Here is a 12842-nt window from a genome sequence, read left to right as displayed (position 1 = left end):
ACTCATGGCTCTGGCACTTCCATCAGAAGAGTGAAATCAGTGAGAGGCAGCCAGACTCTCACTGGCAGTGTCAGAATATTGCTCTGAGGGGAGAGTCATCTGAGAATCAGGATAAGAGCAGCTCACAGAACAGAGAGCCCCATTCCCAGGCCCTGAAGAGGATCATGGGGGGCACAAAGCTGTTGTAGGGGAGTTGCAAGATTACCACTCTCTCTTCTGCGTTGCTTTCAGAGCTCGGCTCTGAAGGCAGCAGCCATGGAGCTTCCTGCAGCTGGGGGAGGTACCCGGAGATGGGTCTGATTCCCCCCTCCCGCCTCTCCCCAAGAGCAGCCATGCAGGAGAAGAGGAAGTCCTGTCCCTCCCTAGCCCAGCGAACTAGCAGCTGGAGCCCTGTGAATGGTAGGCGTTCCCAGCCAGGGTGCCCCAAGCCCTGCCCCTCTCTCCTTCCAATAGCTGGATTTTATAGGGAGGTCTGATTTCATGGTCCATGATGTGTTCTTCACGGACGTGAATTTGGTAGGGCCCTACTCTCTCTCTCTCTCTCTCACCCCTCCTCCCCCACCTCTTCTCCTGCTGGTGGCAACGTGGCTTTGGAATATGGTGTAGTAGTGCCGCCTGCTGTCCATTTCTGGGAACCCGACACTAATCCTCAAAACCCATAACTGACCCGTGCAGCGGGGCTCTTAACCTGCCCTCCCTTTCCCTGGCAGAAGGAGGAGTTATTGCCTGAAACCAAGGGCAGTTACAGAGTGCAAGCTCCTGCAAGAGCCCATGACACTGAAACCTTTGCCTCCTCCTTGCTACATGGCTCCTAGGAGATAGTCCTCTTCTACCTCCTACTGGTGCAAGTCAGCAGGGAGCAGAGCTTCCTCTTCAGGCATGCTGGGGAGGACCCAGTGCAAAGGTGAGACACCTTGCAGTTCTCTGGATTACTTCCTAGAGAGGAAAGGAGGCTGCAGACACCCGCCCACACCGACTCAGCGCCGGCCCACACCGACTCAGCGCCGGCGCCCACCTACTGCAGCCAAGATCACGTTGTGTGCCAGGCCAGGGAGACGCTCTGTGCAAGTGACAGTATGAACACCTCACAGGACGGTGCCGGGACAGAGGTAACGGCTTGGATGGAGGGGGTGGGAGTTGCCTCTGCTTTTCTGTAACAGGTGCACACACATTCAGCTGCATGCAGAGAAGGAAGCTGGACAGTCATTTATTTCTATGAAAAATCAGAACTCTTTTCAATAAAGAAATTTGCTGCCTGGATGCCCTGGCCCTTAATGCCCTGCAGAGCTGCACGGGGCCAGCAGTGCACATCTTTCCCTGAGTCTCCTGCCTGGATTGGTCCCCAATAACAAGTAGGGAGTATCCTCTCTTCACATTGTGTGCTGGGACTGGACAGGTTACTGGGTACAATGGCTGCCCCATGGGGGCAAGTCCCAGATTTTCTATACCACCATCATCTTCAGAGAAGGTAAGGGCTCTCAGTGACAAAGCTGTGGGGAAAGAGCCCCAAAGGGGCCCTTCTGCCTTCTCTCTTTGGAGCCAACACCAGAACAAGCTGGAGAAAGAGTCCACAGTGAGCCCTGATCCTCATCTCCTTGACCTGCAGCCTGTGGGCTCCCCTTGCTCTACAATCTGAGTTTCCCCGCCCCATCCCCCACACTACAGCCGGGGGGTTTCTCTTCCAATCCCTTTTAAGGGGAAGCGTATAGTGCTGCCTGTTTCACCCAAACAGGCTCCATGGATCTGGGCTGTGGGTACTGAGAAGTAGGTCCCTCACTAGCTCCAGCTCCATCCCTTTTCACGTGTCCGAACTCAAGGAGCTGGCACCCCAAGATTCTTGGACCTGTTTGCTGCTCATCTGTCAGTCGCGTCTGATGATCAGATGCAGCAGGGGCGCTGTGCTTAGGGCCCAGTTAGTGCTGTAGCTCGGTTCCAACTTCCTCCTCCTCCTCCTCCTCTTCAGCCTCACTGCGCCGCAGCAGCAGCTCCAGGTCAGGGCTGGAGCTGGTCCCTTTGTGTAGCTTTGACTCCTTTTCACCTAGACACAGACAGCCTGTTTAGTGACTAAACCGGTAGTGTTTTCCCACTGAAATGCACACAGCAGAGGCCTTAGTCCCGCCCCTCTCTACAGAGGCCTCAGGCCCACCCTGGGCTCATCATGGATGCACTAGTGCAGGCAGGGAGGGGCATGCCGTAGGCAGGAAAGGGCTCCTGCAGAGACCAGGGGCTTCACCAACATTACCTTTCGAACTGAATGCTTTGAAAGTGACGTGCAGGGAGATTCCCGATAGGCAGACAGCAAAGCCCACCCAGTTCAGGAGGTTCAGGTGGTCTCCCAGCAAGTGAGTGGCCAGCAGCAAGGTGCAGATTTCCTTGAAACAGAGAGAACATGACAGATGGTAGGGCAGGATATGGGTGAAGCCAAGGAGTGAGGAGGAGTGGCTGAACTGCGTACAAGACGCTCAAACAGCCCTGCCTGTGCTCCCTCCTCAGAGTGCCAACGTTGACCACATGGAAGGGTTTTAAAAAATAGATCCCAGAAAGATGAGAAAGGACACCAGTGCTCTGGGGGCTGCACCTGCCCCCACCTGCAAGGCTAGGACACAAGGGAATACAGCGTCTACCAGATCAGAGCATGGGCCATTGTGTTCAGCCTCCAAGGAAGGGGCAGGAAACTGTACAGAAGGGAACCTGGGACTGCCTGTGCCAGGGGAGTCACCCAAACCCCATTAATGAAGGCTAGCCCCATGCCCTAAAGTAGGAGTGTTTATCCCCACTAATGTAACTGTGGATCTTTTGCTCTTCATACGCATCCTGAACCTCACCAACCTCTGGACCTCACTGATACCTTCTGGCAGGAAAGCCTTTGGCCTCTGCCCTTCACTGATGGAGGCTGCTGTAGGATCCCTATGGGGGGTGGGCAGGGGGCATTGCAGGAGTCCAGTGCAGTTGAAGCAGCTAGAACTGCAGGGATAGGGAGGCAGGGGCGGCAGCCGCAGTGCAGGTGAGGTGTCAGAAATTGGTTTCCTAGGACCTCTGAGCAGGTTACGCTGCTCTGGAGCAGCCTGGACTGGGCCAGTCTGGGCAAACCTGCACTACCACATAAATCATAGCTCCATACCTTAAAAATGCCAGCAATGGAGAGAGTGAGGCTGGAGGTTCTGGAGACCAAGAGGAACTCAGAGAAGCCCAGGCCGAAAGCAAGAAATCCCCCTAAGGAGAGCTTCCCCACCACACTGAGCAACAGCCCTGCCTCATGGAAACGGAACAACTTCTCCGACGTAGATAGGGGCAACCCTGAAATCAAGAGAAGGGGAGCAGGGAAGGAAAGACTGACACAGGGGGATAATGGAGCACTTTCCCTACTGACCAGTAGGAAAGTGACTGCCATCCTCTGTACCTCTCTGCCCTATACCAGGAGAGGAGCTGTCGCTTGTACCCCCCCCCACCAGGAGGGGTGCTGACCCAGTACTCAACACTTCGCCAGCACAGGGGTTGCCTTAGCCCCTTGGGTTCCTGGGCCCGCAGGTCCCTACCATGACACATATTGCAACCACATGCAGCATCTTTGGGGACCCTCTTGTATATTATGCTTACAAAAGGAAAACCTCAAAACGTCATTATATAGAGATGGGCCAGACAGTATGAACTGCAGAGTATTCATAATCATTTGTATCAATCCCAGTGATCTATATTTGTGTGTTCCTGGTTTACTGTGGATGGATTTCCTCAAGAAGCTGGAACCACTAAGGGGTGACTAACGCAAATTCCCCAACAGTGGTGATGCAAAAAACCTAGTGTTTGGAAGCTTCTCCCTGAGGAGAGGGCCATTGAGCTGTGACAATTTGTTACAGGAGGCCAGAGCTCGAAGGCCCAAACCATACAAAGAAAGCACTGAACTGTCCCTAGGAGGTTCTGGTTCTTGACATGAAACCTGACATGAATATGTATATAACTCTCCTCACTGTATTTTCCACTGAATGCATCCGATGAAGTGAGCTGTAGCTCACGAAAGCTTATGCTCAAATAAACTGGTTAGTCTCTAAGGTGCCACAAGTAATCCTTTTCTTTCTGACATGAACTGGCAACCAGGAGAGCAAACCCAGCCAAGAGGCGTGAAAGACTGACACCTTTGACAGGCCTATGCTGGAGCTGGGGGGTGACCTCTGGTAAGCTTTTAGAATGCATGCAGGTTAGGTTTATTTTTGTGTGTGTTTTTTCTCTAATACTTTTGCCCTAAGAATAAAATGTATTTTGTTTTGTGAAGGCTGGCTGGCAATTGGCATAGCGAGATGCAGAGGAACTGCAAGCCCAAACCCTCGGTCTGTTGGGAGAGCAGCATGGGTCTCCACCTGAGAAGCCCTAAACCTAAAGTGGGTCCCCTCAAGGAAGACCAGGAAGGGGATCAGTAATGTTTCAGGTTTAGCTGCTTTAACACCTACCTAGTTTGCAAATTCAGGAAGTTGTTCCCTTGTCTATACAGTTCATCTCCATTGCAGCAAACTGCCTAGTGATCCCCCAGCAGCCCGCAGAAAGAGCCCCTCCTGTCACCAGCCAACTCACCCTCAAACACAGCAAAGAGAGGGAAGAGCCCCAGGAACATAAGAGGCTGCAGGTGGAACATGGTGTCAATAGGATTCTGAAGCCCTGTGGGAGGAGAGTTGGGGCAGACCTGTCAGCAAAATTTGGGTGAAGAGGCAGCCCATAAAGAAGCCTTTACTGACTCTGTTCCTAGGGCAAACACCCTATCCCATATCCCAATGCCAGCTTCTGCCTCCCGCCCCGGGGGCTGCCACACCCCCACATCCCCATTTCCTCCCCTGGCCCAGGGGCTGCCACCTCCCCGTTCCCTCTCCTTGCGCTAGGGATGCTACTACCCCTCCATGCCCTGCCTCCCAACGTACCCAACGTACCCAACTCAGCCTTCTGCATTAGCATCTGGGTGAGAGTCCAGCGAATGCCCCCAAGGAAGGAGGCACCCAGCACCAGCGCAAACCCCTCCATGTTGAACTGTGTGGACTCATACGTGAACATGAAGAGCCCCCCAGCAATGAGCAGAACCACCAGCACCAGCACCATCCTCTGAGCGAGAACAAACATAACATCACCATGGAGGCTTCCAAGAATCATAGAATATCAGGGTTGGAAGGGACCCCAGAAGGTCATCTAGTCCAACCCCCTGCTCGAAGCAGGACCAATTCCCAGTTAAATCATCCCAGCCAGGGCTTTGTCAAGCCTGACCTTAAAAACCTCTAAGGAAGGAGATTCTACCACCTCCCTAGGTAACGTATTCCAGTGTTTCACCATCCTCCTAGTGAAAAAGTTTTTCCTAATATCCAATCTAAACCTCCCCCACTGCAACTTGAGACCATTACTCCTCGTTCTGTCATCTGCTACCATTGAGAACAGTCTAGAGCCATCCTCTTTGGAACCCCCTTTCAGGTAGTTGAAAGCAGCTATCAAATCCCCCCTCATTCTTCTCTTCTGCAGACTAAACAATCCCAGCTCCCTCAGCCTCTCCTCATAAGTCATGTGTTCTAGACCCCTAATCATTTTTGTTGCCCTTCGCTGGACTCTCTCCAATTTTTCCACATCCTTCTTGTAGTGTGGGGCCCAAAACTGGACACAGTACTCCAGATGAGGCCTCACCAATGTCGAATAGAGGGGAACGATCACGTCCCTCGATCTGCTCGCTATGCCCCTACTTATACATCCCAAAATGCCATTGGCCTTCTTGGCAACAAGGGCACACTGCTGACTCATATCCAGCTTCTCATCCACTGTCACCCCTAGGTCCTTTTCCGCAGAACTGCTGCCTAGCCATTCGGCCCCTAGTCTGTAGCGGTGCATTTCATCTAGTCCAACCCCCTGCTCAAAGCAGGACCAATCCCCAATTTTTGCCCCAGATCCCTAAATGGCCCCCTCAAGGATTGAACTCCAACCCTGGATTTAGCAGGCCAATGCTCAAACCACTGGGCTATCCCTCCCCCCCAACAAGGCTGCATAAGGACAAGTTGCTCATCTCTTCCAGACCCATTAATCAGGCAGCTGCTTCCCCTCATGGTCCCCTTCCTCCCTCCCTCCATCTCAGAATCCAGGCCCTCACCTACACCCATCCCCACACCTTGAGCCATGACCAGCTGCCTCCCCAAGGAGCTCATAACACTAGAGCCCTTACCAGCTCCTCCAGTTTGAAGATCAGGGAGAAGAGCAGGATGAAGAGGATAGCAGAGGATTTTGTCATTGTGTAGCTGTAAAGGCCAAAACACAATCAATCATTCTCCAGCATCATGTGGCACTTCCCAACACAACACCTTGGGAAGCCAGACCACCCAGCCCCAAACCAATATCCATCTCCACAGGTCTGGAACCTGAAGATCGCCCCTATAAGGCCTGGAGCTCAGGCCTGGACCCGCTGCCTGGCTCTGCAAGAGCACTCACCAAACCCACTACTCATGTCTCCCATGGTGGATATGAGGCTGCTACTTACAGGGATACTGTGATGTACAGGAAGCTCCAATTGCTCAACCCAATGTCCAAGGCAGTCGACAATGCTAAAGAAACAAGAACCCCTCGGCATTAACCTCCTTTCACCAAATCAGAATGTGTTGCCAAGCATGCCCTGCTGCCCCAGACAACTCAATGTGCCTAGACAGAGTCTCCTAGGTCAACCTGATGAAAACATTAATGGGTCCTTGTATTTTTCTCTCAAGCCTATTCTTTGATTAGTGCACATCACTTTAATATCTGAGTGCTTCCCATGAGTAAGAGTTCTAACAATGATCTCTCCATTCCCTGTGTTTAAGAGCATTGAGGGTCCGCATTTTTTTAAACCTTTTCAGAATTTAGCAGGGTGAGAGTGAGGGGCTACTAAATGGAAGCTGGAGTGAAGGGAGGATTCTGCGTTTAGATCTGAATGCACCAATGTAGTGGTCAGTCTGATTTCATTTGGCAGGATAGTCTCTCATCTAGGTATGACTCCTGTGAAGGTCCTGGGCCCCATCCATGAACCTCCCTCTGTGGCCAACAATTTTATTGCTTCTGTGGAACACAGGAAAGAGGGAGGATGTGGTCACGTAAGGAGGGAGACGGTCTCTCAAGGAACCAGGGCAGGTTTCCTGCAGAGTTCTGTAAGTCACGACAGTGACCACGGACCAGACTCTGTTCAGAGAAGAGCCAGTGCAGAAAAGATCAAACCTGTGTTGCCAGAAACCTGTGCAGCTGAGTAGGAAAGGTGCTGTGTTCTGAACTAGCTGGACATTTATCAGGCCATATGCCTTTACTTCTATATATCGAAAATTGCAGCAGCTGAGCCTAAGCATTACGAATTTGTGCATCACGATGGCCAATAAATAAATAAATAAAATAAATAAATAAATAAATAAATACAAATAAAATTCCCACCCAAAAAACCCTCTTGACTAAAACTTGTTGACATAACTAGTGTAAATATTTCACTCATCTTAAAGGACTGGGAGTGACCCAGAAAAATAATTTCCACAAATAGTTTATGACTCTACAGTTTGTATATTAACATGCAAGTCCTTCAATAAAAACATAGGCATAACTTGGACAATGTACACTAATTGTCTCTATTACAGATGGCAAGTATGAAATTAAGATGAAAGATAAGGCCAATTAAGTGAATTTCCACATCTCTGTATCATGGTTAATGAAATACACTAACGGTCAGCATTGCAGAATATTGCTGTAAATTGTCTTAACTGGTCACTTCAAGTCTTTTTAATGTTAAGCTGTAGGTACGTGTTTGAAGGATATATCCAGGGTCCTGTCCATTCTGCAGCCACAGAATCTATTCCTTCCTGCTGAATCATAGAATATCAGGGTTGGAAGGGACCTCAGGAGGTCATCGAATCCAACCCCCTGCTCAAACCAGGACAAATCCCCAACTAAATCATCCCAGACAGGGCTTTGTCAAGCCTGACCTTAAAAACTTCTAAGGAAGGAGATTCCACCACCTCCCTAGGTAACGCATTCCAGTGTTTCACCATCCTCCTAGTGAAAAAGTTTCTCCTAATATCCAATCTAAACCTCCCCCACTGCAACTTGAGACCATTACTCCTTGTTCTGTCATCTGCTACAACTGAGAACAGTCTAGAGCCATCCTCTTTGGAACCCCCTTTCAGGTCGTTGAAAGCAGCTATCAAATCCCCCCTCATTCTTCTCTTCTGCAGACTAAACAATCTCAGTTCCCTCAGCCTCTCCTCACAAGTCATGTGTTCCAGTCCCCTAATCATTTTGGTTGCCCTTCGCTGGACTCTTTCCAATTTTTCCACATCCTTCTTGTAGTGTGGGGCCCAAAACTGGACACAAGTACTCCAGATGAGGCCTCACCAATGTCAAATAGAGGGGAATGATCACGTCCCTTGATCTGCTGGCAATGCCCCTACTTATACAGCCCAAAATGCCATTGACCTTCTCGGTAACAACAGCACACTGTTGACTCATATCCAGCTTCTCGTCCACTGTAACCCCTAGGTCCTTTTCTGTAGAACTGCTGCCTAGCCATTTGGTCCCTAGTCTGTAGCAGTGCATGGGATTCTTTCGTCCTAAGTGCAGGACTCTGCACTTGTCCTTGTTGAACCTCATCAGATTTCTTTTGGCCCAATCCTCTAATTTGTCTAGGGCCCTCTGTATCCCATCCCTACCCACCAGCATATCTACCACTCGTCCCAGTTTAGTGTCATCTGCAAACTTGCTGAGGGTGCAATCCACACCATCCTCCAGATCGTTAATGAAGAAATTGAACAAAACCGGCCCCAGGACCGACCCTTGGGGCACTCCACTTGATACCGGCTGCCAACTAGACATGGAGCCATTGATCACTACCCGTTGACCCCGACAATCTAGCCAGCTTTCTATCCACCTTATAGTCCATTCATCCAGCCCATACTTCTTTAACTTGCTAATAAGAATACTGTGGGAGACCGTGTCAAAAGCTTTGCAAAAGTCAAAGAACACCATGTCCACTGTTTTCCCCTCATCCACAGAGCCAGTTATCCTGTCATAGAAGGCAGTTAGATTAGTCAGGCATGGCTTGCCCTTGGTGAATCCATGCTGACTGTTCCTGATCACTTTCCTCTCCTCTAAGTGCTTCAGAATTGATTCCTTGAGGACCTGCTCCATGATTTTTCCAGGGAATGAGGTGAGGCTTGTGACGAAGTGGGACTGTTCTTAATGTTTCCTCTGAATAGTGTGGGGGTGCCTCAGTTCCCCCTAGGCAGTTCTTAAGTATCTAGGGGGTGGGGTAAGGGTGTATGATCATTGCAGAGCCCTAGAGGGCAGCTGTGTGCAGGGGTCTAGACACAGAGAATGGCCGACACCCTGTTTCTGGCAATGGATGGCCTGGGCCCTTCCCTCCTGTGAGGTGAGAGCTAAAGGGTTGGAGAACAAAGAAATCAGGTGACCTCCTGGCCAGGGAAAGGGGAAAGCCCAGAGGAAGGGGGGCTGGAGAGAGTTTCAGTTTGGGGCTGGCTGGGACATGGAGTGAAGTGCAGAAGTGGTTGTCTGGCTCACTGCCCTCCAAAATGGACCCAGCTGAGGGGTCCGGTTCTCTGCACCTACAAGCTCTGTTTTAGACCATGTTCCTGTCGTCTAATAAACCTTCTGATTTACTGGCTGGCTGAGAGTCACGTCTGACTGCGAAGTTGGGGGGCAGGACCCTCTGGCTTCCCCAGGAGCCCACCTGGGCGGACTGGCTGTGGGAAGCGCCCGGAGGTGCAGAGGATGCTGAATGCTCTGAGGTCAGACCCAGGAAGGTGGAAGCTGTGTGTCCTGAAGACAAGCTGCTCACAGAAAGGAAACTTCCCCAGAGTCCTGACTGGCTTCATGGGGAGCAGTTCCAGAGCATTGCCCAGGGACTCCATGACAAGGCTGAATCATGCTCCAGCATTTCAATTTTCATGAAATAATTCAATATAGCCCTCACAGCTATAGGAAAGTCTTGAAAACATGTTCTGACTGTAAACTTATTGCAGATATCCAGAAACAATTATTCTAACAGGCGTGAACTGGCACTTTAATTACAACAGATATTAGCTCCAAAACCTAATTGTGATAAATTAAACATCAGCTACATGAACTATTTAATTCCTGGTCATTATAGCAGAAGCCATTCAGTGAAGGTGCTTATCACACATCCCAAGCTGCTTCTCACATTTTACCAGGTGCCAACTGCCCTAAATGTCTCCTACCAAGCTACCACACCCACCAGGATTCCCTGGCAGTTTTTATGACTGAGTTTTTCAATTCAAAAGTCTGTAACATCAAAAACCAAAAGCATATTTATCGTCAAGATGAATATAAAGCATACTGTATGGATTGTACTAGTCGTCATCTACATAGTTAAAGCATGAAAACCTACATTTTAAAATTTGATTTAAATGATGCCATTCCAGAATGGATAGCCACACTCTTCTGCCACAGCACCCAGGTACCATGCCAGAAGCTGAGGCTCACTTGTAAAATACCGTTTGTTATTTTAGTTACTTCACCAATTTTATCTGTAAGTTAACAAAGATTTTTGTGTTGGGAAGAAAAGTAGAGGGCTCTCTCCTCTCCCCAATCCGTGGCAATGCCCTCCATTCTGTGGCTGTACATACTGTACCTGTTGGAGCCGCCCTTCTGAGATAGTCAGCCCAAGTCAGCACCACACGGGACCTCTTGGTGCAGCAATGCAACAGGGCCCTGGTCAGAGCGGAGAGCAGGAAAATAACCAGGAGGTGCAGCAGGGTCATAAAAAGAGGGAAATGGAAACTCTGCAAAAAGAAAAGGACTTGTGGCACCTTAGCGACTAACCAATTTATCTGAGCATGAGCTTTCGTGAGCTACAGCTCCCTTCATCGGATGCACGGAGTGGAGCCAGACACACACACACAGATCCTGTCACAAGACACAGAAGGCACTGCTAACTACCCTGTCACCTCCCACCAAGTCACCCAGCACCTGTTGCCACCCACCCTGCACAGGCCCCCCCATGCTCCTCATACACCCATCACCAACAGGCTTCTTGCACCCCCACGCGAATCAACTGTGCCCCAGTAGCGCCCCCACCGCGGCTGCTGGGCCCCCTCCCCGCCTCCCAGGGCGGCGCCCCCACCGCGGCTGCTGGGCCCCCTGCCCGCCAACCGGGGCCCCCTCCCCACCAAGGCTCCTGGGCCCCCTCCCCGCCAACCGCGGCCCCTTCCCCGCCAACCGCGGCTGCTGGGCCCCCTCCCCGCCAACCGGGGCCCCCTCCCCACCGCGGCTGCTGGGCCCCCTCCCCGCCAACCGGGGCCCCCTCCCCACCGCGGCTGCTGGGCCCCCTCCCCACCAACCGGGGCCCCCTCCCCACCGCGGCTGCTGGGCCCCCTCCCCACCGCGGCTGCTGGGCCCCCTCCCCGCCTCCCAGGGCGGCGCCCCCACCGCGGCTGCTGGGCCCCCTCCCCGCCAACCGGGGCTGCTGGGCCCCCTCCCCGCCAACCGGGGCGGGGCGGGGCGGGGCGGCCGCCCGAGTTACCCTCATCAGCCACTGGTTGTAGAAGGTGATGCCGATGGAGAAGCAGTAATAGAGCAGCACCAGCCCCAGCGTCAGCGCCGCCTGCCCCAGCCCGGCCCCGCCCGGCCGCCGGCCCATGGCGCAGCGCGGGGCTGGGGCTCGGGCCCAGGCCCCGGCCCCGGCGCGCCCCCGAGCGGGACCCTGCGGCCCAGCGCCCGCAGAGGCAGCGGTGAGGGGCGCAGCCCGGGCCGCTGGAGCTCGAGCTCCACGTCCGCCCGCCCGCGCTCCCGCCCCTTCCCCCGGCCTGGCCCGGCCCGGCCCGGCCTGGCCTGGCCCGGCCCGGCCTGCCCCTTCCCCGGCCTCCTGCTGACGCGTCCCCGCGCTGAGCGTCAGGGAACCGGCCCCGGCCCCGACCCTCCCCTCTACGTTCCCCCAGCGGGCTGTACCGTGCTCGTACAGCCCGCCTCCCCCTCCTCGCAGGGGGTGGACACAGCCCCCCACTTCGCAGCCCGTGGTGCCCTCCCCTCCCCTCCCCTCTACTGTCCCCCCAGCGGGCTGTACCGTGCTCGTACAGCCCGCCTCGCCTCCCCTCCCCTCCCCTCTACTGTCCCCCCAGCGGGCTGTACCGTGCTCGTACAGCCCGCCTCGCCTCCCCTCCCCCTCCCCTCTACTGTCCCCACAGCAGGCTGTACCGTGCTCGTACAGCCCGCCTCCTCTCCCCCTCCCCCTCCCCCTCCTCGCAGGGGGTGGACACAGCCCCCCCTTCGCAGCCCGTGGTGCCCTCCCCTCCCCTCCACTGTCCCCCCAGCGGGCTGTACCGTGCTCGTACAGCCCGCCTCGCCTCCCCTCCCCTCCCCTCTACTGTCCCCCCAGCGGGCTGTACCGTGCTCGTACAGCCCGCCTCGCCTCCCCTCCCCCTCCCCTCTACTGTCCCCACAGCGGGCTGTACCGTGCTCGTACAGCCCGCCTCCTCTCCCCCTCCCCCTCCTCGCAGGGGGTGGACACAGCCCCCCCTTCGCAGCCCGTGGTGCCCTCCCCTCCCCTCCCCTCTACTGTCCCCCCAGCGGGCTGTACCGTGCTCGTACAGCCCGCCTCGCCTCCCCTCCCCCTCCCCTCTACTGTCCCCACAGCGGGCTGTACCGTGCTCGTACAGCCCGCCTCCCCTCCCCCTCCCCCTCCCCGCAGGGGGTGGGCACAGCCCCCCCTTCGCAGCCCGTGGTGCCCGACCCTCCCCTCTACTGTCCCCGTTGCTTGGGGTGCTGTGCAGCCCCTCCCCGTCCCCCTCCCAGCGGGCGGTGGGTACAGCCCACCCTGAGCAGTCCGCCTTAGCGGGCGGTACTGTACA

General features: G+C 54.0%; 1 protein-coding gene across 2 annotated transcripts; it reads right to left on the bottom strand.

Annotated features, from left to right (window-relative positions):
- Positions 1-1191: 1191 nt before the first annotated feature.
- On the bottom strand, positions 1192-11786 carry SLC35H1 (solute carrier family 35 member H1). Of its 2 annotated transcripts, XM_073308650.2 has the most exons (9): positions 11519-11786; positions 10628-10778; positions 6491-6554; positions 6179-6251; positions 4914-5082; positions 4564-4647; positions 3122-3297; positions 2243-2372; positions 1192-2038 (listed from the first exon to the last, which is right to left on the bottom strand). In XM_073308650.2, exons 1-9 carry the CDS (start codon positions 11633-11635, stop codon positions 1914-1916), a joined length of 1089 nt encoding a protein of 362 aa, XP_073164751.1. In that variant the 5' UTR covers positions 11636-11786; the 3' UTR covers positions 1192-1913. The 2 variants fall into 2 exon arrangements, with proteins under 2 accessions (XP_073164751.1, XP_073164752.1); XM_073308651.1 differs by lacking the exons at positions 6491-6554; positions 11519-11786 and having other exon boundaries at positions 10628-10714.
- Positions 11787-12842: the final 1056 nt, after the last annotated feature.

Source organism: Lepidochelys kempii, chromosome 13, assembly GCF_965140285.1.
Source record: "Lepidochelys kempii isolate rLepKem1 chromosome 13, rLepKem1.hap1, whole genome shotgun sequence".
Taxonomy (NCBI): Eukaryota; Metazoa; Chordata; order Testudines; family Cheloniidae; genus Lepidochelys; species Lepidochelys kempii.
The sequence above is the reverse complement of the archived record's forward strand: the minus strand, read 5'-3'. Positions and strand labels throughout refer to the sequence as shown.

Bases quoted from the DNA above. Each gene is read 5' to 3' on its own strand.
- SLC35H1 (XM_073308650.2), bottom strand. From the start codon at position 11,635: ATGGGCCGGCGGCCGGGCGGGGCCGGGCTGGGGCAGGCGGCGCTGACG. The intron at 10,779-11,518 runs GTAACTCGGGCG...TTCTTTTTGCAG, and splicing joins ACAACCAGTGGCTGATGAGG to AGTTTCCATTTCCCTCTTTT. The intron at 2,039-2,242 runs GTAATGTTGGTG...GTCTGTGTCTAG, and splicing joins CAAAGCATTCAGTTCGAAAG to GTGAAAAGGAGTCAAAGCTA.